General features: G+C 44.7%; 1 protein-coding gene across 1 annotated transcript in view; it reads right to left on the bottom strand.

Moving 5' to 3' along the window:
- TK2 (thymidine kinase 2) overlaps positions 1–25,340 on the bottom strand; it is a 286,208-nt gene extending 260,868 nt beyond the window's left edge. Inside the window, exons 1-2 of the mRNA XM_086947721.1 lie at positions 25,103–25,340; positions 4,398–4,435 (exon numbers count right to left, since the gene is read on the bottom strand). Of these exons, the coding sequence (XP_086803847.1) occupies positions 4,398–4,435; positions 25,103–25,214 (150 nt within the window). The 5' untranslated portion in view covers positions 25,215–25,340. The remainder of the gene's footprint in view (positions 1–4,397; positions 4,436–25,102) is intronic.
- Positions 25,341–25,616: the final 276 nt, after the last annotated feature.

The raw sequence follows: 25,616 nt of genomic DNA on the forward strand, positions 1-25,616 counted from the left end.
AGCACGTGCCACCAACTCGCTCCTACAGTGTAGAGCGCAAGTGCCTCAGGCCCCTTCAGGCCGCGTCATCTCTTTCCCGCTGTTCACCAACACCAGCCATCAGGGCAGACTGGCTCCCGGGGTGTGCCACCTAGAGCCGCACAAGATCGGCCGATCACCAGACCCACCTCCATAGGCTATATTCCAGCCGCCGGGCACCGGTTGCATGCACCCGCCCCTCACCCCTACTTGCAGGGCCTCAGTCATTCACCCCCGCCTAAGCGTTTTTGTCATGTGTGGCCTTCAGCTTGTTATCTCAGTCACAGCAGTTTTATAGCTGTAGTTTCCTTTTTGCTCAGGAACTTTCTCTAACCAGCAGTCATACTACCTCTCTGCAGCTGTTTTCTCTACAATTTGTCTTGCAAGGTCGCCAGATTACAGGATTCTTTGCGGATATTGAGCTCACGGCTGGAAGAGCTGCACTACAGTGCTGCCATATTCCTGTGGGCTCTCTAGGGCCCCCCCACCCGACAATTCTGGCCTGGTTTTCAGCACAGAAATTAATGAAACCTATAATATTAACATTGCCCAACAGCATAATTTTTATTGAACAGCATTGGAATTACAGAAGATTCTAGAATGTACTGCTAGTTATTGTATCAACCTCTGAAGGATAAAAGGCGGAGTCAACAGCTGGATTTCGAACATGTGCCCTTTAAGATACAATAGGTGTCAGCACCATGTGCTTAACTATTGGAGCGATCATGCTTGCATGGCAACACTACACAAACTAAGCAAATGTACATGAAGAGGTCCCATCTAATTCAGAAGCAAAGAACTTTCTCACTGGGTCAATTAGGGAGAAAACATAATTAATGCAGGAATGGTCTTACTTCTGAACCGAGGGCATTCTATCTACACACTAGCAAGAGAACTGAATTTTCAGAACTGCCTGTTATGTAAAATCTGACGATTTCTCCATACCGATTGCCCCCTTGTCTTCCATAATCGATTGAACACGTTCTTTTCATGAAATTATCTGTGACCTTTAAACCAGAGAGGTCAAAATAGCCCTAGGCTCACGCTACGAAGGACCGTGCGATTTTGACTGACTTTAAATTATATTTTTACCTTAACTATGAGAGTACCCGGCCTTCTCTTAGACAGATGGGTTAACATCAACAGAGGGTAGTAGAGAACAAGCAACACTATGGACAGTGGGAAGAGGGAAACACATGCATTCTTATGCAGTGCATCCAAGAAACTAAACAAGCATTTGCAATGCAATAGGTCTCGCATCACACATGTTTAAGCTATTATTATTGTTATTGACAATGCTTTTTATTTAGGTTTTAAAACCGAAAAATAAATAAAAGGCATTGTCCTTTACAATGCTAACAGCTTAAACTTGTGTGTATGCGAGACCTATTGCATTGTAAATGCTTGTTTTCATTGAGGTCGCTGTAGATTACTACCCACACAAAGCCACCGGTGCCCTGCGAAGGCGAATCCATTTGCTTCCCCGTCATGATTCACGGTTATCGAAAGAGAGCTAAAGTGACACCATTTATCCAATTGCCGATGCTGAAGTTTCTGTAGTCTGAGGTTTTGTTTGCACACGCAAATCAATGTACAATTTCTGAAACCTTTTTTGGAGATATGATTTTACGCAGAAAAGTAGTTTCGGTCATACACCAGGCATCTGATTATTTTTTAAAACAAAATACGAGATCACTTCCGAATATATGTAAACACTATATACATGTCACAAACGTCATTCCTAATTCGGTTTTGGGATGCCTGCCTATCCTATCGGCTTAGCAATTGACAACAGTTGTATATTGTAGGAAAGACAGGCACGGTCCAATATGACGACTGCATCCAACCCACCAGTCCTCCATCTAGCTTCGTGCACTCGCCGTGCTTTGCTGCGACATGACATACTCGGCGAAAGGTTTGGATCATAGCCTCTTTGGGATCCGGCCGGACTAGAGTATGCAGGCAGCAGGCGCAGGTAAGCTGACATCGACTTGGGAAAGCGTCCGAACAGAGTGGGTAGTTCCTGGCTTTTTGTAAAGAAGTGGGATGAAACTGCACGAAGGGCGGGACTTTTTCGGGTGCAACTGTAATAACCATCTTGGAGGGAGGAGGCGTTACCGTGTTAGGACACTGCCTGAAGGTCCTGTGTTGCGCTGATGCCGTGCACGAGCAGAATCTCCAGGCAGGGTGGGCAGGGCCTAAAGGCGACAGGGCGGACACAAACTCCGCTTCCGAACAACACAGACAGAAAACCAAAGACTATAGGTCTCCCCAAGGTGAGCAGCGCATGCGCTGCAACGCAGACGAGACCTAAAAATAAGTACTTCCAAAAGCGAGCGTGCAGTGAAGAGATACTGGTCAGAGGCAGGATGCTATACTTCATCCATACTCCTTAGAATGAACAGCCTGACCAGAAGAGAAAGTGAAACTAGGATGCCTGAACAGTGAGAAGCAGCTAAATGGTAAGTAATGAGCGAGCTCTAAGCCCTTAGTAGGTTTTTGTATTTACAAGAAATTTCCCAAGCCCAGCAAAGGTGCTGCGCAGGCCAAACCAAAAAAATGGGGGTGATCGAGCAGAAAAAGGCACTTTTGTATACCACATTCACTGCAGCACAATTCAGGGGCTATTTCAATAATTTGTTGTTACACACATACACACTTGACTGCAAGCCGACAGGAAAGGTATATCCTCATGGTTTATGACTCCCATCAGCCATAGGACCCGAATACCCAAAGTCTGGCCCGTGCCCCAACACAACCTATACGAAGCACCAACAGAACTCATGAGGATCATGAATTTGGTGGAACATTTTTATTATAGCCATTTCAAAACATACTCATGTTTAAAAACACATGCATGTAAGGAACATACTTACGGTCAAATAATACCAACACATCATGAAGAATTAGGCCCTCGTGGTAAGGAAAAACACTACACAATAAACAGTGCAGTATATGGACTCATGAACATCAACACCAGAGACCTTTCGCAATCCCAAACACCATTGGACCACACAGGTGTAACCACCTGCACCAGTGTGGGACTGTCCTGCCTCACTTTACCCATGTACTCATACCAGGGCACCACCACCCAAACACCAAGCTACTTGTGGGGCTGCGATGAGGTGGGTGGAAGCAGCAGCCCCATGCCCACCCCTGTGATCTATGCGCCCTAGCCCCCAAGCTGGTGTGTACATCCTCTGATTGGCTCAGGACTGCTGGACCCTACCCTTGGTATGTTCTGGGGAGTATGCTTTGGAGGACCCCTGCTGACCATCCGTGAATTTAGGATTAGCGATCCCGCCATCTAAACAATGGGTTGGGTGCAGGCGCGCAACACCCATTGGACTCACCTGGGCTTCAGCCCCCCCCCCCCCCCGCCCCCCCCCTTCCCCCCGTCGTGTGTGGCAGCCCGGGATGAGACAGATCCCGGGCACACACAGAGCCGCACCCGATTGTTCAACAGGTCATTAAAATACCATTTGAATGTTAATTAGGCTTTGCTGTTGTTTCACCCCTTGTTGGAGGCCCTGCAGCTCCACTCTGCCTACTGATTAAAGGGTCACCCCCACCCGAAATTTTGTCTTAGCCCCCCCCCCCCCCCCCCCCGCCCCGAAATTTGGCTCTAGTTGCGCCTCTGGTTGGGTGGGTGGGTGGGAAAATTGTTGTTCCAGCCGCTGCTACAATGCTCTGCTCCCGGAAAAGGCAGAGGGAAGGGGCACCTATATAGCACCACCCGTGGCCGTTGCAGGCGTTAGTGATGTGCATCCAGTCCGACTGAATTTCCTGACACCCAGGAAGTAGTAATTGGCAGACACGTCGGAGGATCGAGGCAAGGCCCGGCCCCGGTGGTCCATGGTCCTAAGCGTTGCACTCCCCTATGGCGGGCACCCTGTCCACTAGTAGCCTAATGTTCAAACATCTGAGTTTACGGATGCAGAAACCCTACCCATAATTTACTGGGCAGAGAAACATCTGATCAAACTAAATGTGGGTTCGGGCAGCGGCTGTCAGAACCAGTTCAGCACAGTTGCAGCCTTCCCCTGCCTACAGCCTCTCCTGGCCCCCGCAGCCATCCTCCAACCCCATGTGCCACCTGCTCCAAGCAGGTGGCAACTGCGGACAGAAAAGGAAGCATTATTCAGTCGAAATCAAGGGTCCACGTGCAGGTTTTGACCAGCAACCAGGTCCAGTGTTGTTTCCCGTTCTAGGATGAATGTCTTAGAATACCTATATTTATGGTTGAGAAAACCTGACACAAACATTAATACTGGTGGCCTGGCATCTCAATACCTAAATCTAGCTGGTATGAAAAGGGGCCCTTAGCATGAAAGCAGTGGATAATGTACATGTCATAAGAAATAAAGACAAATATTTACCACTGTTTTTTTCCTGCTTCCATTTTGCATGATTTTACCTAAGAAAGGAAACAACAGCAAAGGATAAGTGAAGAGAAGTTGAAAATATTGGCATCTTTTCTTAGTATGAATACTGTGGTTCACTTTACATGAAATATTTTAATCACCTAAAGCAAATGAGATAGCTGTTTGCACTACAAATACTTGCAACCAAAGCAAGAACATTTCAAACCACTACGCCTATTGCGGCTCAACATTTACTACCTTGCAAAGTCTATTTACAACATATAGACTCTGGCGTTGACCTGGCAATCACCCAACCCTTTCTGCCATTTATGTTTAGGAGGCTTCTTAAAATTCTGTTTCTTTGGTGCTTAAAACTTTTAGACAATTAACACTTTGTAACTTAATGTCTGGCTTTTCTGACGTAGATAAGCAGTGTGTGTTATAAACACAGAAGAAGGACTGCAAACACAGAGGGAGCTGGAAACAGAAAAGACTGTAAACAGTTTGCACTGTAAACACAGAAGAATGACTCGATATGGAACTTTCAAAAACACCCGGAAGCCAGAGTTACTGGCTAAAATCAACACTGTACGCCCCGCCCTTGACATGTTCCAGTGTACCACTTTTTAGGTCGCGCTAAACAGCTAGCAAACTGAAAAGGACCTAATGCTATCTTGCCACAAATTACTACAATAGATTTCACAACAACCTTAACCCCTCTGCATCCCTCCTACATAGGGCTGTCACTTTCACCCGACACTAATTCCAGACTTATGTTCTTGTTTTAAAATTCTGCAAAGACCCAGACATAATTCTTAAATAGTACCTTGTTTCAATTTTAAAATGACCTTTTCATTTTTGTTTACTTTAGCTATCACTCGGGTCATTAAGGCAGCCGTGGATCACATTTTAACCCCTTCCATGCTCATGACGGAACTGTTCCGTCATGAGCGTCGGTTGGCCTGTGCTCATGACGGAACCGTTCCGTCATGGTTCCATTGGCCCAATGGAACGTTCAGCACAGCGCAGGAATTTGCGCCGCGCTGACCGGGAGTTAAAGTGTTTCTGTGATCAATCCCGATCAACACTCCATATAATCATGGCAATGAAAATGTCCAATGCTGCATCACTAGCGAACCGCTTTTCTAAAATCAGGTGTAAATGCTATCAAGATTACATACCCTCCTAACCTCTTTAAATACTCGAAGAAAAATTTGAAATACAAACTTTTGAGAAACTTCCCTGAATCCTTTTTGGCAGGCCAATACCACTGCATGTGTAATGAAGACCTCCTCCTCTTCGCACACAACACAGACCTATGGTGTATCGCCTTACAAAATAAAGAAAATACGTTTCAAGCCCCCTAACTGGTCAACATACCCCTTGGATGAAAAATGTAAATTACCTCCCACTTGGCCTACCCAGTAACCTCGTAACTTCAATCTTTGATAATGTGAAAATTATGTTCCAAGCAAACAATTAGATCCTGACCTTTGTTGACAATATCTTTCCCACTCTCTAACCCCTCCCACTTAACACACAATCCAATCCATTTGTTCTCCTACCCTACCAAAACTCCACTCAACTTTAAATGCTTTGCACCTCTGATTTCTCCTCCATCCAACACACCTTCATCTATCTCCTCCCATAGTTCCGCCTGCCCCCATACACCCTCCTACTCCCAGGCCAAATTCAACCACCCGCCAAACACCCCAACAGGACCCAGACACCTACCCCTACACCCATGACCTTCAACAAGACTATGCACATCCTCCCACCTGTCATGCAAAAAACACCCTCTTTCCCTCAACTCTATCTCCACAACTTCTTACTTCTGCTCTGAACAAGACAAGACCATGTCTGGACGTGGCAAAGGAGGAAAACATTTTGACAAACGGCGCAAAGAGGTACAGGAAGGTGCTTCGGGACAACATCCAGGGCATCGCCAAAACCTTCTGTTCACCGCCTAGCATGCCATGGAAGAGTCAAGCACATCTCCAACCTAATCCATGAAGAGACCCGCTGTGTGCTCAAGGTTTTTCTGCAGAATGTGATATGTGAGGTTGACACCTATACCGAGCACACTACGAGGAAAACTCATCACTATGGATGTTGTGCATTCCCTTAAGAGCCAGGGGCACACTTTATGCTTACAACCAAAAAACACCTCCACCCTCAATATGTTTGCCGACGTCAACGCAGGCCATTAACTCGTCCCCCCTCAGCATCACATCCAATAGGAGCAACCATCTTCCAAAACCTTCTCACCTTAACTCTACTTCTGCCCACTCCAACCCACTCACAACTGGATCTTTGGAACAACAAACCCATCCCAGCGCCTACCTTGAAAGAACATAAGCCTCAGCCCTCCCCTGTATACCGTTTCTCAGCACTACTGTACTGTATCTTATCTCACGAAGAAAATAGACTTCCTTACCCATGCCTTCTCTCATTTCAGCAACTCACAAATACTACCCACCACATCTAGCACAGTTAAAGAGACCTTCTCAAAACACAATAATCTTTACCCATCGACCCAAATGGACATACTCCCCACTCAAAGAGAATGAAATATTCAATCTTGTAAAAAAAAAAAGCTATGAAAAGTCTATTGCCTCCTACAATCAGACTCCCAGATAAACACATTATGGCTTTCCTATCCCTACCATTATCTCGGACTGTACGAGAGTTCCATTCCTCACATACCCTAAATAGCAACTTAACCCCTAACCTGATCCATATTACCTCCCTTCCTCTCAGTCAAACTGAGCATAAACTCCCCAGTTCTTCCCTAACTTCCATGGTGCACAACTGCCGCTCTGCACTCAAACACTGCCTTGAGATCTCCGAAACTATCATCGACCACAACATGTACATCCTGGTCCTCAGCAAAACCTGGTTAAGTGATACTACAGTGTCCTTCTGCTGCTGATGCCCATCTTATTCCAATCTGAGAAGTGACCAGGAAGGCAAACAAAATGGAGGCCTAGCGGCCATACACAGAAACACTCTGAGCTGCAGGCCACTCCCGAATGTCAGCTTTCAGTTCTTCAAGTGTTAATCACTGGAAATCACACATGCTACATCTAACCTCAGGTTGAACGTGATTGACTACCTACTCTCCGCTCTCCCCCTGCTAACCAACACCTTCATTGAAGAGTGCATAGATTTCTACACAGCACAATTAAACAGCTCTGACAATATAATCTTTCAGTGTGACTTCAACCTTCACCACGGTTCCGAAGGAAATAAACTACTGGACAACTGTGCTGCTTTTTTAGAAGACAATGACCTCCCACAACAATGCCAGTAACCCATGACTGCAAAAGAGCCACTCTTGACCAGACTGTCTCCAGAACCCCTCACCTACTTACCAGTGACACCATCCCTGTTGATTTGTCTGATCATCTGCAGGCTCCATTCACAGTGTCTTTCTCAAACAAGAAAACACTTGTACAACGGAGGAAAGACAAAATGTAGTTCATAAACACCAGTAACATCAATACTGAAATCATGGCTAACCTAGCCTTATCAAATCTCTCCTAGACTGTCCCTCAACTCAGCATCAGTGAGGCGCAGACACTTTCAACTGCTGCATTAACCGGGGAATTTGCTACCATCAAGAACAAACACAGTAGACCCAAACCTTCTTGCCCCTGGTACTCCAAAGTCCTATACGAAGAAAGGAAAAGTATCATAAAGTTGGAGAAAGATTGGCGACAAGTACCTACACCATTAAGTCTAACAAAGCTTTACACTGCCAGCCAATACCAGAAAAGCCACATCTTTAAAGCCAATGCATCACAGGTCATTTTCTCCTGGATACAGCCAAGAACAGACGGAAACTTCTATTTGAGGTAATTAATCAAGCCAGCAACCCTACTCTAATTCCCCATTTAAGTCATCTAAGATCCTATGCAATAAGTTTGCAGAATTCTTAAACAAAAGTAAAATAAATTGACATCTCCCTTCCAGTGAAACTCAACATCATCGAGGAAAAGCTGCCTTGCAAGGCACTGCAGCCATGGTCCCCTTTCTCCCCCATCTCAGGGGCAGATCTACTACCAACTCTATCCAAGGTGAAAACCTCTAACCGTCTTTGTGACGCCATTCCAGGCATCATCATGAAATCTCTTGCTACACTGCTTCTCCACATTTGGACAAACCTGGTTAACTCATTCTGGTTCAGGGCCAGTCCTCAGACTGTCTAGTAAAGGGGTCAAATTTCACCTCTCTTTAAAATAAATAAATCACAGAACTCTGACTATTTTAACAATTTCTGCCCACTTTCTACCCGGTCTCTCCTAAGCAAGGTGGTGTCTTCCCACATCCAGGACACCAACCTCCTTGACTCCCTTCAATCCGAATTCCATCAGAGCCACAGTGCCAAGACTGAAGAGTGTGGATGAGGCTCTGTGCATCCTCGACATGGGCAACTCCAGTCTACTGGTGCTCCTCGACCTCTCCACTGCATTTGACACAGTCAACTACCAAGAGTTGTTAGACACAATGCAGCATAGAATGGGCATTGATGGTGTCGCCCATAAGTGGTTTACCTCATAATTAACAAACCACTTCCAAATAGAAAAAAATTAGAAATGCTTTCTCAGATCTAGTCAGCCTGCAACAAAGGGTCCCCAAAGATTTGTTTCTCTCCCAACCCCTTTTCAATCTCTACCTACGAGGACACCAAATCTATCAGATGACCTCATGCACGGAAGACTTCATGCTCCTATCCAACTCTCTAAATAGAATTCAAGCTTGGATGGCAAACAACCACCTCGAACTAAACCTAGCAAAAACTGAATTTCTTCTCGGCTCTCCCAAGAAATGTGACTTTTCTATTCAAAACTGGATAAGCATCCTTCTTTAGAAGCAGCACAAGAATCTGGAACTCCCACCTGCATAGTCCGTACCTGACCACAGGTCATGTCACTTTAAAAAGACCTCAAAGCTCTTCTATTTGAACGACAGCTGGGCAAAACCGCTCCAACCTCCTTAAGCTCCCTCCAATCGCTTACCAACCTCAACCTGCATGAACAATTCATGATCCTCATGAGGTACTGTACCGCCTGCTTTTCATTGCTTGGTGTTGCCATGAATACGCATGAAGTGCTCTACCTCCAGGGAGAGGCTAACCCAGAAATCACTCCACTGTTAATGCGGATGTATATTTTCTATGTGTTACTGATAAGTTCTAGCTTTATTGTGAAGTGCTCCGAGGCCTCCGGGGCCAAGTCACCTAGTAATCTGGTACGATATTAAATGCATGCCTGTATATGGATCACATCAAGTGGCAAAATTGTGATGAGCATGTGTGATCTTTTGCCACGTTATCCTAACAAAAGTTCTAGGAACGTATATTCAAACTAGATTCACCCCTGAATGAAGACTGACTTAACATTCATTATCAGGGCCTAGGTATGAGGAGTTTTTACCTAAAATCACAAGTATTCTAGTACGAAGACATTCGGATGAGAGAGCTCATTTTGATGTAAAAGATGTTTAAAGAGCTGCATCTATGCATTTGAGCCACTTGACAGATGACTAGAACAATGAACAACAGAAAGGTGACGTGTTAACCATTGCAAAGGACCATCCACTGCCAAAAACTACACAGGTGGGCCTTTTTGTTTAGTAACTTTTGATTGCTTGAGCTAGAAAATTTGCTTTTTGGAGAAATTGGTACATTTTGTAGCAAATAACAGAGCATATAGCTAATTCTGCACACCCATGACTATGCTGAAAACAGAGGTTGCAGAAACATAGAATCCCCATGGCCAGGGCTCGAAAAATCATTAAAAATTCACTAGACCTGCAGGTCTAGTAACCTACAAAATCTCCTCGACCTAAGAGAAATGCACTTGACCTCTGACTCTGAAAGCAGAGCAAATGTGACAAGTTAACATGATTTAAAAGCATTTTTATTGCTCATTTACTGTGTGAGCAATAAAAATGCCATTAAGTCTTGCTATCTTGTCACATTGCCGGCTTTCAGAGGCAGAGGTCAAATGTCAGTTTGTTTTCCTACTCACCAGAAAGGGCGAGTAGGACCTAAAAATAGCTTGTCCTGAATTATTCTAACTTGGAAATGGAAGCGGTCAAGTGAATTTTTCGAGTCCTGAATAGGGCCACAACTTGAACATGAATTTTTCAGTGACTTTCCCTAACCATAGCCTCAGCCAGACCCTCACAATACCCGGTGCAGAGGAGCTTGGCAAGCATGGAGCTAAAGGCATAGCAAGGAAAAGAGGTTGCTGCAAGCCTGGCATAAGGACAATGTCTATGAATTGGCTGACAGTAGAATCCAAGAAAAAAGAGAATGGAATAGATAAACCCAGGCATGAAGACATTATGAAACAGAAGCAATACATTTTACACCGTAAGATGTATATAACCAGTGCTTTAATAGGGCCGGTACTGTCCGGTACAGAGTACCAGCACTTTTTAAGAGAAAGAGTACCGGCACTTCTCAAGAGAAATATAATACTTTAATTGGAGAGTACCGGCACTTCTCAGAAACAAGCAGGTACTCTTGATATTAGTTCTTTTATAAAAAAAAATTGCAAGCATCAAATCAGGCTCGCCTTGTGATCCGCTTCCGGCCTTGGTGCTCCTGCAAATTGAACAGCCCGCTCTGAGAGTTGTCATGGAGTTACTTAATGCCTCGCTTAGTGAGGCAGTGATGCCACCTGTCTGGAAACATGCTATGGTCCTGACTTTGTTGAAAAAGCCAAATGCGGATCCTGAAAGCTGACTCTTTTTAGGACTATTTCCTTACTTCCGGTGTTCTCCAAAATTTTGGAAAAACACGTGAACTCTCAACTGTCTACACTTGTGGAATCTTCTAATTTTCTGCATTCCTCCCAGTCGGGTTTTAGAGCAGGATTCTCAACTGAGACAACCCTGTTGAGTGTTACTGAAATGTTATGCCAGCGTTTGGATGCAGGTAACACGTGGCCCTTATATTATTAGACCTAAGCGCCGCATTTGATACGGCTTCTCATACAGTTTTAATTAGGTCTTTATACTCTTTAGGCATTTCTGGATCAGTACTTGGCTGGCTGTCCTCTTTTTTATCTGAACGGAAAATACCAAGTTTTTCCCCCTAGAGCGGCCTCAGAGTCTTACTCTTCCCCGTATGGGGTGCCACAGGGTTCAATTTTAAGTCCTCTTTTCTTCAACATCTATGTACAACCTTTGGCAGTCATTGCTGAAGTGGCAGGGCTTTATAGTAACAGGGTTAACCCAAATTGTAGTCACAGGGACCTGGGTATACAGTATCATATAGATAAGGGGTCCCGGACTTAGAGAGACAAAGAAACTTAAATGGCATTTATGAAGAAGAATCAAGAACAGTCTCAAGAGTACAATGTTATTTATTCACAGAGTACTCATTCTAATTATTAGATCAACAATTCCACATAGAAATTCTTCATTTATTCAATTACAGTTGTGCCCAAGAGAAAAGGGGGGGGGGGAGGGGTGTGTGGTGAGGGAAATTGTGTTGGATGAGAAGAGAAAAATATTCACTTTAGTGCGAAAAAGTACGTTAGCAATAAAACCATTACTTTATGGCTCTCCTAAGGGGCCAAACATAATTGCCATACAAGGTCAAACTGTAGTTCATATAACCATGCTCCAAGGAGGTGAGCTGGAACAATCCTGCTAGGGGTGGAAGCTGGTTTGACAGGGCGTTGGGTAGTCTACATTTCGACCCTATTGAGCGTAGGATGTTTCCCCTTACATTGCGGGTCTTCTTCAGGACAGGGGGGGAGGGAAGAAGGGCCTTGGCTGTTTTCTATGTTGCTGTTAATGTTAGTGAAGATGGTGTTGGTTATTTTCAAACTACTGTTTTAGTTTTCTTCAATATATTTCTGCTCTCCTCGGCGCTCCTGTACTGCATCTCCAGTTTTCCAGCAAATTCCTTGCTTCAGAAGTCCCGCCTGGATTTCCTTTGGTTTCCGGGGCTGCACATTGCTTCCTTGACCTCAGAGATTTCTCCTTCCGCTTCCGGATCGCCGAACCTGCTCTCCTCAGCGCTCGTGTACCGCGTCTCCAGTTTTTCAGCAAATTCCTGAATTCAGCACTGCTGGGTGGAAGTCTACACTGCCTCTGGCTAAAGTTAGAAGGGCAGATTACGATCTTCCTTACTCACTGAATAAGGTCATTCACTTGACTCAACTGTTCTCAACTGGCGGCAGCCAGGCCCCAAAGTGAAAAGTTCTTTGTTAGGAACTTTGTGGTATGATTAGCACTTTTCGCTTCTGCTCTCATCTGACTCTCCTATTAGTTCCATTTACCTTTCCCGAGTTGGCTGGGTCCTCTTTGCATATCAAACTACCCTTCCTACCCTAATCTCTTGTGCGGGAGGCCTGCCTTTTCTTGTCCTTACAGAATACCTGCTTAGATGCAACCCCCACAACTACGAATCTTGTGGATGTGTGGCGTTTAACTACTAAGACATGTTTTTCCTGTTTTCCATGTGATATGGTGTATCCTTGTTCTCCAGACTCTCTACTAGACTTCTATGCACTCCAATGTGGTTGATTCATCACGCTCTGGAAAAATCTGGTGCCAGCAGATTGAATTTACATGAAAACATATGGCATTGGGTCCAGCTAGCTCTATACAAAACTTATAATAAATAAATAAACTCCATCTCCAATTAATTGATTTGAATGTATTTTTTTCCTGATTGCATGAGATTTTCCTGGAGTCTCTTGGTTAAGGCTTCATCCTTCATTCACCACAGAACACGTCTTATGCAGGTGTTCGACTCTGCAACTCTCCACCCACATAACCTGCCTTTAAAACACAACTCTAAGGGCTCTTTCAAAGCCACCCTGTTGGATAATTGCTCTATCTAGGCTCACTCCAATTCAAGGGGGGGCCCGGGGAGAGCCGTGCACGAGCCGGTCTCTTCCCGGGTAGGTTCGGGCAGGTCAATGGCCACGGCAGGTGGGGTGTTGATAAATGAGGGCCAGGTGGGGGAAATAGGGCCAGCGCAGGGCAAGGGAGCATTGCGCACTAGGGAGGCGGGCGGCGAGGTTAGTTTTTGTCCCACCCACCCTTCCCCTTTTTTCTTTAGGCCTTTTTAGGTCTCGCCTGTCGATGCGCATGCGCATCGAGCTTGCGAGACTATGGGGGCTTAAACAGTCTTTAACCAACTTGCAAGGAATCGTGGTGATTCCTTGCAGTGCCCGTGAAATTCAAGCTCAAGCGCATGCACATTGAGCTTAAAAGCGCGTGCACATGCCCCCAGCCGCCTGCCTTGCATGTATTTTCCCTCAGGCGCACTCCTCCCACACCCCCGCTCCGCCCCCTCCCCTGCCTGCCGTGTCGCATTTCTTCAGTTCCCTCAGCCCGCACTCCAGGCCCCTGCTGCTTTCACACCCTCTCCCCGCTCCGCCCCCTCCCCTGCCCGCCGTGTCGCATTTCTCCTCCCCCCTCCCCTTATCTGCCTTCCCTCCGTCTTGTTTTTGGCGCGGCTTTATCGCATTCTTATCCAATTGTTATTTTTGAAACTCTTTGAAGTCTGCTTAAAGAAAGAAGCCAGTGTTCAGACAGGCCCCAGTCTGACTGTGCCACCTCTTTCCTGTGTCTGTCCCCAGGCGTGGCTGACTTGTCTGTGACTGGGGTGGGAGTCGGTGAGGTAGGACGGTGCAGGATGCCATTTGTAATGCAGACAACGAGTGGCATGCACAACCGTACACTTTTTCTTATGAAAAGCAATGATAATATCGTAAAGTTACTCTTTTGGAGCAGAATGTTTAAATGTAACTTGGGTCACTTATTTTACCCAAATGCCCACCTTGCTTATAAAAACAAACTCCCGGCAGGAGACTTGTTGGAGACTAAAATGTTGTTCCGCGATACATTTTCGGTGTGAAGCACTTTACTGCTGCAGTCTTGTTTAACTTGTTCTCTTCCCTTTTACCCTCCTCCGATTTCCCACCCACTCCATTCGCGTGCAAACCTTTTCCTTCCTCCATTAATTTCGCCTCCTCTCTTTCTGATCGTTTCTATCCCCCTGTCTCGTCTTTTTCAGTTTCTCTCGTCGCCCTCACCCCTCCTCCCCGTCTCGCCTGCAGCTGCATTTACTGCAAAGCCGAGGACACCACAGGCTGCCTGCTCCCCACCCCACATCCCTGCAGCTGCACTTGCTGCAAAGCCGAGTACACCACAGCCTGCTTGCTCCCCACCCCACATCCCTGCAGCTGCACTTACTTCAGAGCCGAGGACACCGCAGGCTGCCTGCCCCCTGCAGCTACACTTGCTTCAGAGCTGGCGACATCACAGACTGCCTGCTCTCCACCCCTCAACCTTACAGCTACACTTACTTCCGAGCTGAGGACACCACAGGCTGCCTGCTCCCCACCCCACACACCTGCAGCTGTACTTACTTCTGAGCCGAGTACACCACAGGCTGCCTGCTCCCCACCCCACAACCCTCCAGCTACACTTACTTCAGAGCCGGGGACACCACAGGCTGCCTGCTCTCCACCCCTCATCCTTGCAGCTACACTTACTTCCGAGCTGAGGACACAACAGGATGCATGCTCTTTGCAGCTGCACTTACTTCCGAGCTTAGGACACAACAGGATGCATGCTCCCCGCACCTCTGCAGCTGATCCACGGCATGTGTGAGTGATTAACTCAGCCATACCATTTTCTTTGCATTCTGTGTCCTGTAGCTTTAGTTACTGACTAAATTTGGGACTACAAGTCCCAGAATGCAAAGTGACTGAGGACTGTGCGCACTGCTGACATTGCACCAGATATCTCAGATATGCTCTCCTCGGTCTAAGGTACACTAATACTGTCTTGCACTCAAGCTGCCTTTGGAGGTAACCGAGCTTCTTATGTGTGCCAGTAATGGACACACTAGGCACATTTCTTTCCTTTGTAACCTGGTGCTTTCAAATGTTATTTCTCCAAATGGAAACAACTCAAAACTACAGTATCCAGCATGCACAGACAAGCGGAATGGGTGGTTTATTCGTATCTGAAAATCGTTTACTGTAAAGTGAACATATTTTAAACATGTTTTGTAAACAAGAGCCATGCTACACGTACTTCCAGTCATATTGACGCATTGCATTTATGCAAAACAGACCCATGCAATGCACACTTGAAAACAGGCCTACTGTGACTTGCACCATATTAAGTATTAGTAGCTCATCAAGGTGTGTATTTTCTAGCAGCCTGGTTTTAATGGGGGCAATTCAATCCTAAAAGCTCCTGAGGAAAAGGTCTACAGCACCAGATGAGCTGCTTAGACCTGGCAGGAGACACTTTGGGGGCTGTCCTCTTTGCTAACGTGTTTCATTGACCTTCCTGTGTGTTGCTGGTTGGCTGCACCGATCAGGCACACCACTTTTACCCAGAGTTTAGGGTAGTGTGTTGGCTCTGCAGTAATGTCCTGCATGTTGGACATGTGCACTTATTTATTTCATCAATACCCCTGCAGTCTACTTATTGGCATACATCACCCTGAATGCACGACTTCACGTAAATACACGTGCTGCAGGTCTCGCCTCAGCTCAATTAGACACACTTGGAGCGCTAAAAAGTCTGCCACAGATGCAACCACCCGAAAGAGCAAACCGTTGCTTTCTTTTAACAAGCTACAGAGTTAAAAGAAAATGCACGATCTTCCATGGAGCAGTCATGTATTAAAAGCAGCCTTAATTGAAATTAACCGGACAATATTTATTCTAAAATACTATCCCAGTCACAATTGCTGGTCGTGGAGTGTTTGAACGCATGGTTTTATTTCTACCTGTAAGGGTGTAGCTGGGATGTGTGTACATTTCATGGTGTGGCCTTTCTGTGTGGTGCTACAAATCAAGGAGAGTGAGACTGCGCTTCATGGGTGCCAACTGCTTTCATACATAGAGGTTGGTGGTTCCAGTGAGCACATGAAATAGGCGGAGTACCTCATTTTGTTAATTACTAGAAAATGATTGACTCACAAAGATTGGGCAGGGTTTACGCTCCTGTGGTCTGTTACCTCCTCAGGGGGAAATACTACATGTGCTTTTCCCTTCCCCCACATTGCTGGCTTCTAAGAATTGCAGTGTTTTTTCCGCCTGTTGGGTCACATTGTGGCTGATTGATTCTCCTTGCTCAGTCATTCAGATTTGGAAAGTAAATAACAAGTTGACATTATTACAGCTCTCTGCATTACTGTGACACATTCCTCGCTTTACCATAGCACGTCTACTATCAGCGCACTAAGAAATTGAGCTGGGAGAAGTTGCAGACCAATGCTAGCTATATCAACTAAACGCAGAAAAAGAGAAATTGAATTTTACATGCCTTGTTATATAAAGCCAGAGCCGCTGGAATTGTGCTAATAGGCTTAACCTATATTAGGTCCAGCTGCCCCTCTGTCCCAGGACCAAACTCCGTTTTGTTTACAAATTCTAGAGCGAGCGCACACTCGCGAGAGTTGTAAGGGCATTCGAATCTTTCCATGTGGTAAGTCATTTTGGCTTGCAGCTAGGAGAGACTCTTTTGTCTCTCCCAAGTAATGGGTGAGAAGGACACTCTTTCTTTTTCCGAAGGCCACATAAAAAATCTATTAGCCACATCCCCCTTTGCTGAAGTCACGCTGAGCTCCTCAGCTCAGCAGCAAAACGAAACTGATAAATTAACCAGACTTCGTAAAAAACAGATACGCACAGAACTTCACGGTCATTTTCTTCTGAGGCACCTAAGGGGTGGGACCATCCCTTGGGGACTTCAGGTGAAAAATGTCCCAGTCATTTTTACTGATGATGCAGACTACAAAAAGGGCTTTAGCTGCATAAATACCAAGTGCAGTAGGGACCTGATGGTCCATACCATAGAAACTGCCCAGAGAATATGTGCAAAGGAACTCCAAGAAATTGAGGAATTAACTACGGCCATCAGAGACAACCAGGTGGTTTCAGACTCCAAAGCGCTTTTAGAGAAAATTGATAAAGAGATACAGTCCTTTAAAGACATCACCCTAAATAACAAGACAGCGCAGTTCGAAAGAGACTCTAAGGCCTTCACATTAGAAAGGGCTTATCCCTTCTTGAAGGACGATTATTATTCCCAATCAGAATCCCGAGGAGCACTTAACAATTTCCAAGGAAGATCTAGGAATAGATTTAAAACTTTCTCAGAAACTTCGTCCTCAGAATCATCTGGTTCGGACTCAAGAGGTGGAAATAAAAAACAAAATCCTTTTTTATAGAGAAAGGACAGCAGTCAAAGGTAAGGTTCAAACCGCAATGGGAAATGCGAACCCGGAGGAACTACTACAAGTCATAGAAAATCCATCTACTATAGTTAACTTATCAGCTAGGACATTATCAAAGGACGAAGAGTCAGTCTTGAATCTGGGGCTTAAATTTGTCCCCACAAGACGGACAGATTTCACCAAAATAAAGTTGGAAGCGATAGAATTCTGTCGGAAAATTCGACTTAAAGCGTTTTTTGCTAACCAACCCTCCATTAGTAATATGGAAACTACCGGCCTGAGGAACAAATCCACTTTCGTACCCACTCAGAACATTCCGAAACAAGTCCAGGCATTTGAACAAATCCTCCTGTCATCTATTAACAAATTGGAAAATCAACAGAAATTTGTTAAACCAAATATTACCAAGGGGCAAAGAACCGCCATACAAAATCTTAAGGCAGATTCTTCTGTGGTTATAAAGCAAGCCGACAAGGGCGGTGCGGTGGTTATTTGGCCAAGGGATAAATATATGGCTGAAGGATGTTCCCAAGTTAACAACCAGGAATGGTACCGCAAATTGACAGAAGACCCTCTACAACAAATACAGTCCCTGATCCTAGAGGTGGTACAAACTGGTAAAGAAAGTGGGTTCTTGGGTTCTAAAGAAATTGATTTTTTGATTAAAAAATTTCCCAGGACACCGGTGGCATACTTTTTGCCCAAGATCCATAAAAATCTGTCTGATCCCCCGGGACGTCCAATTGTCTCGGGGTGTGATTCATGCCTAGAGCCATTGTCCAAATTTGTGGATTTCTTCCTTAAGCCTTTTGTAGCTAAAGTTAAAGCTTACCTCCGTGACACTACGGATTTTTTTGACAAAAGTTGAGGACACTGTTTTCGATGACACATCACAACTAATGGTCACCATGGACGTTACGTCCCTCTACACACAAATTCCGCAAGAGGAAGCGCTAGAGGTGATTGAATTCTATCTAGACTCCAGAGAGAGACCTCACAGAGTCCCAACGTCTTTCATACTTAGACTGGCTGAAATAACCCTGAAAAAGAATTATTTCCGTTTTGACAACGACTTTTTCATGCAGATTAAGGGCACCGCGATGGGGTGCCCTTATGCTCCGGAAATGGCGGTTCTGTACATGGCCGAATACGAGAGAAAATTTGTTGATACAAATAACCCTTACATGCAACACATAAAGCAGTGGTATCGTTATATCGACGACGTGTGGCTCCTGTGGCAGGGGAGCCACGCAGACTTGATTGACTTTCACCACTGGCTAAATTCACGACACCCGGACATTCATTTTTCACTTGATTCAAGCAACGTCAAAATGACGTTTTTGGACGTGGAAATAAAAAATGTGGGAGGAAGTTTGAAATCATCATTGTATAAGAAGGCAACGGACAAAAACACCATCCTTCACTATGGCAGCTCGCACCCTCGAAATCTAAGGGCTAATTTGCCCTATGGGCAACTACTCCGTATCCGGAGAAATTGCTCAGAGGTTGAACAATTTGAACAACATGGCCAACATTTTTGTGATGAGTTACAGCAGAGGGGATACCCCAAAAAGTTATTAAAACACTCCTACAAGAGGGCACGATACACACCCAGAGAATGCCTCTTCAAAACTAAAAACAAGCGTGAATTAGAGAGTCTGGTCTGCGTCACGACATTTTGTGCTGAAACTCACAAAATAAGACAAATGGTCCTGAAACACTGGCATTTGTTAGAAGAATTAGAAATACCCTTCCCCCGTCCAATATTTGCTTTCAGAAAAAACCAAAATATTGGCCAACAACTAGTTCGGGCAGATATCAGAATAACAAAACCAAAGAACGACTTATTGTCGAAATGGGGCCTGAAACCGGTTGAGGGACATCACAGATTCGGGAATTGCGTCGCATGTGACACAACTATAGAAGGGAAAATCTTTCAACACATGACTACTACGTGGACCCACTCTAATTTCACTAATTGTAGAACCAAAAATGTGGTTTATGCCATTGTTTGTTCTTGCCCGAAAATTTACATTGGAAAGACAAATCAGCAAGTAAACACACGCATGACGCAACATAGGTCACGCATTAAGAACAAAGTACTCACAGCGCCACTCGTCCAACATTTCATTGACAATAGCCATGGGGAAAAGGAGTTCAAATGGACTGTGCTGTTCAATCTGAACCAATTGAATTCTGGCACTAACAGTGAACAAATGCTTCTAAAAAAAGAAGCATATCTGATACTAAAATTCAATAGCACACAAACGGGGCTTAATTCATTATCAGAAGTTTCGCGTTTGTAAAATGTTTTCTGAGTCACTACAATGACCATAATGCTTAGCGGTAGGTAGCCATCAAGTAGGAAGCTCACATGGTGTTTGTCCACCAATGGGTTCGCATTTCCTGATGCACTAGTTGGAGAAGGAAGGTTAGTACCTGTGCGCCACAACCTGTTACTCAGAGGGGTCAGTTTGTGCGCTTAGCGCTAAATAACATACTTGAACTTTCCCCAGAAACCAGTGTGATTAACACCGACTTTTTGGAACGCCGTGCTAAGGTCTCGGCTCGCCGCCTGCGCGATAACAAAGGAGCTACGGGTTGGCGGAGCAGCTACTCTTAAACATAATTGTCAGGTATGGTTTAACTTCCATCTACCGTTTAACTTGTCATTGTAAAACTATCATGATCAATTCACATGTACTTAGTGCCGCTCGTGTTTATACGTTCCAGGCTGCAGCAGCTCTGCCTGAACAGCGGAAATAAGCACAGCGCTCAAGGAAACAGTAGCTTCACTGCTTGTCATATCGAAAGATAGGACTTTTACGCTTTGAAGGGTTGGAGCCACATTTACTGCGTGTCTCTGGATGGTCGTTAACCATCATATTTTTTTAACAGAACCTCTGTCTAAACTAAAGCCCTCACCTGAAAAATGGCACCGCGGGACCGCGTCTTCCATTTCTAAGGTAAAATCTGTAATAATCTCTTCAGCTAGGGGACAAAAACGGTTTGATGAATAGTGGCTAAAGCAAGCTTCCTCTCTCTTTTCCAGAATCTACATTTAAAGAGCCCTGAGGAGAATCTGAGCTTTGACTCAGATTCGAAACGCGTTGGCAAATAACAGCAAAATAGGCATCCCTGGTTTAACATTCTTATGTTATTGATTCACTAATCTGAACTAACTGTTGAATCTGAAATTTATTTTCTTGTTGCCTCTTTTGTTGTTCGACCCTGTTTGGGCGTCATAATAATTTGATTCTCCACAAAGAATTATTATTTGTGGTTGTCTAACTGATATTCTTTCTCAAAAGAAGCTTGTATATATAGTATGTATAGATTTTGTGGATTATTTGTGTATATGTCAGTTGTCATAGTGGTATGAAAGTTGTATGCATGTGAGCTGTAAATATTGTAAATGTTAGTATTTTAGTGCCTTTTCTCACCTATGAAAAAATGTTCCTATAAAAAGATTGAAAACTTATGAAAAGGGTAAAATAAATTCACCCATACAAACAAAATATTTTTTGTCTGTTTGTATTCACAAAAATTGTGAGAAAAAGTGGTTTGAGGGCTAGCATATTCATTTTTCCAATAGGCTTAACCTAATCATGCTTCCGGGTTAGCTGCGTTATGTGGCATTCTGGGACGTTACGTTTCTTTTATGACATTTTAATATTCTTGGGTACTGAGGCAATACAGACACCGATCCTGCACCTTCAGAAAATATCATATCCTGCTGCGAGGGCTTAACGATTTGCTGAGCTAATGAGGGAGAGGGGCTTTAATGATTGGTATACTCCGTGGCACAAAGGCTGTAAAGCTTTTAAAACATCCCATCCACTGAGGATAATAACATCTTCTAAGTTAGTCAGGGAGAAAAAGAAAGACACATATTGGAATTTTGGAGCTAAAGTTGTATATAGTAGCTTTTGTTGGTCTTCTGTCACACTGTTGTTTTTAGGTCTCCCACTCACCGCTCTCCCCACTCTCACCGCTCCCCTCTCACCCCTCTCCTCCCTCTCACCCCTCTGCCCATTCTCCCCTTTCACCACTCTCCGCTCTCACCACTCTCCCCACTCTCCCCTTTCACCACTATCACCTCTACACTCTCACCAATCTCCCCTCTCCTTCCTCTCTCTCCTTACTCTCCCCTCTCCTCTCTACCCTCTCCCCCTCTCTCCTCACTCTACCGCACTCACTCTAACGCCCTCACGCCACCGTCCTCACTCTACCACTCTACCGCCCTCACTCTACCACTATGCCGCCCTCACTCTACCACTATGCCGCCCTCACTCTACCACGCTGCCGCCCTCACTCTACCACTCTACCACCCTCACTCTACCACTTTACCACCCTCACTCTACCGCCTTCACTCTACCACTCTACCGCCCTCACCCTACCACTCTACTGCTCTCACTCTACCACTCTACCGCCCTCACTCTACCGCCCTCACTCTACCGCCCTCACTCTACCGCCCTCACTCACTCTACCGCCCTCACTCACTCTACCGCCCTCACTCACTCTACCGCCCTCACTCACTCTACCGCCCTCACTCACTCTACCGCCCTCACTCACTCTACCGCCCTCAATCACTCTACCGCCCTCAATCACTCTACCGCCCTCAATCACTCTACCGCCCTCAATCACTCTACCGCCCTCAATCACTCTATCGCCCTCCCTCTATCACCCTCCCTCTATCTATCTATCACACTCACTCTATCTATTGCATCACCATAGCATCACTCAGCACCACCACAGCATCACTCAGGGGCACCACAGCATCACTCAGGGGCACCAAAGCATCACTCAGGGGCACCACAACATCACTATGCGCTACAACAGCATCACTGAACGCCACAGCATCACCTGTCGCCAAAACAACATCACTCAGTGCCACCACAGCATCAATCTGTGCAACCATTCAACAACTGGTTCAAATACTTTCTGTCAATGTTTCAAGCTTTATTACAAATGTCATAAAAAGATGTTAAATGTTTTCACTTCTATTCTTGTTAAAACGTTGTGATTTGTCAGATCAATACATGTAAGACAGGGTAAAACAGAACATGTACCTTTACTAATGCTATAGATGTAACGTTTGCTAACTTTTTAACTATTGGCATTTCTAATAACAAAATGAATACTTTTATATTGTGAAAAACATAAACAAAAATTTTAAAATATTTACATTTTCCACACCAAAAGCTCAAACTTTTCTATTGCGAGACCTATTGCATTTCCAATGCTTGTTGTTTTTCCAGTGCTTACGTGCTGGTTTAGTTGGGTTTTTTATTTTGCCACTTTAAGACAGGTTGTTTTTTTTTGGGGCGGATTTTAGTGGGGGGTGGGCAGCCTGGAGCGGGTTGGTCCATCCTCAATAGGCAGTTGTAGGAAAGGAAGGGGTATACATAAGAGTTAGGGGCTTCTGGTTTGGTTAGGGTTAACTTGGTGGGGGGTTTATCAGTGGGTAGGAATGATCTGTTAGGCTGAGAGCAGTTTGAATTAGTAATTAAATAAATAAATAAATAAATAAAGAAGTGGTTTGATGTGTTGTTTATAACCTGTCTTAATAAAGTGGCCTTTCTTGCCGACTAAGAAGTTGTGGACAGTGACTTTATTGCGCGATGAGTACTGGCAATCATAGGTAACCCTCACTTGGGGCCTTCTGGTTCGCTCTTATAAGTACTCCGAAAATTGATCACTGTACTGATGATTACTTCTGAACTTGTAACATGGTAGAAACACCACTGACAAACACAGATTCAAATGCCCATTCTGTCTAATAACGTTCTTGAGTTTAAAGAAAGGCTTGGCAAAATTTAAATTACATTGTGAAATTCGCATCATTTTGTATTAAACCATTATGGCACTTTGTGTACTTATGTACACTTCACATTAAAACTTTACCCCAAATGGTGAAATGTGTGGTAACAATTGCCTTGAAAAGCGCCATTTGCTGTAAAACTTTACAGCAAACTCATTCAAGTCCATCCTAGCAGCAAAAACATACAAGTGGGTATTTCGTGCTAAAATATTGTGCAAAATGAATAATCTGCATTTTGAGTAATTACTTGAAATTATTCCATACGTATACGCAATTATTAAAAAGCTAATTATGCAGATGTAGTATACCCCCAGTTTAGAGTGTTTTGTTTTGTTAACATGCACACCTATCACTGTATCACATTTGCTGCACTGTGTGATCACCTTCCTGAGCACTCAATTGTTGTCAATGAATAAATACATATCTTACACAAAGTTATTTTAGGGAAAGTATTGTTTATGCCACTGTTGGCTATGGTTGTTTCCATGAGTGATAATCTGAATGTTAGTGGATAAATCAGATAGCCAGCATATTTACTACTGTTTTCCAGAACCAGTCCACAAAGAACCAGTTTTCCATAACTTCCCTCTACTCCTGGCACACGCATCTCGCTCACTCCTATCCTTATTTTAACACTGTACATTTCTTTAATTTTACACGTCTACATTTTCAGCATTATTCTGCAAAGTTGAGGGCATTTCCTTCTCTTATCACTAGTAAGGAGAGCGTTTAGGTATGGGATGTGCCCGGGTGTATCACAGTGGATTGTTTACTCTGTCAGTGTCCACTACCATGATACACCCGTGCCAGACTCCAGCTCAGCACATCACCCTGCCACATCGACTCCATCCCCAAAGCCACACCTGTACAAGGAATCAGTACGTCACCCACTCAACTTGTAAATGACACCCGTTCATCCTGCCATTAAACCCACATGTGTTAATTCGATGCGTCTACAACTTGGAGTTGACAGCAGACACCTTTTTGATGGACTGGCCACCTAACTGCACGTCCTAACGTGACCCTCAAAACATTTATCAAATCGAGCTAATTAATGTAAGAAGTACATTCAGATGTGTCAAGTGATCATCGCACGATACAGCCAACCATACACTATATTTGGTACAAATAAATACAGTGTGTATGTCATGGCCGCCTAAATTACTCCTTCCATCCACAGTACTAAAGGATGACTTATGTCAGAAGAGGCTGTTGACGTCGATGAGCTCTAAAGAACTCGAAACGAAAGGTCAATATCTGAAGCGAGTGCAGCATCTTTTTCGGGTGGAGACAAACTGGTGACAAGAATATACAAACCACGTACTAGAAATGCTACCGGTCATGTCTTTTAAGCCAACACCACTTTGCCTGCTGGGATGTTTAAACCCATAATCACGTTTTCAAGTAAAACTACGACTCCCAGAATGCAACACGCAGTTGGCTTGAAAAAACAACCAACAAGCGGAAAGTGTCATATCAGGCACGAGAACATTCTTGGCTGTGACAACCATGAATAACTATGCAGGCTGCAGTCGGAGCATGGGATCACCAGCTCGCTCGGGAGTCTCTACTTGTATACATAAACTGTCAACTGGCCCATATAATACATTATTACTAAGCTGTGTGTTACAAACAAGGTGCTCCGGATTCTTGCCCTACCGGGTCCTCGCTGACCACACGGAAGGTGAAGGCAGCGCGGTTCAGCTCTTCCGCGGCCGAGCACGACTCGCAGGGTTCGGCTGAGGTTCCGGAGCAAAGCGAGCGGTCGCATCTCATCACAGAACCGTCACAACCGGATAGTTTTTCCAACCGGAACTGTGAAGTCGGCGCACCACGTTCCCACCCGTGCTGTTTTCAACGTCGGAACCGAGCGCTCCTCGTGAGGACCTTGTCTTCTCGCGCGGCCATCTTTAAAACAGACGAATTCGTGCTCGACTGGGAGCAGTGTTCGTGACTGTGGAAGCAACCCCAGAGTTCATAATGTTTTACTTAACCTGGGCTGATTTAAAACTCTTAAATTCGTAGAAGCATTCTCATTTAATGAACGAAATAAGTCACCGCGTTTATATGTAGTAAAAGTTTTCCTCATTGTGTAACTTTATACCCGTGCTAAATTTTCAATTTAGACGATAAAATAAATACCAATCCAGAACTTGCCAGCGGTTAAAATCGC

The sequence above is a fragment of the Lissotriton vulgaris genome, chromosome 12, assembly GCF_964263255.1.
Source record: "Lissotriton vulgaris chromosome 12, aLisVul1.2, whole genome shotgun sequence".
NCBI lineage: Eukaryota > Metazoa > Chordata > Amphibia > Caudata > Salamandridae > Lissotriton > Lissotriton vulgaris.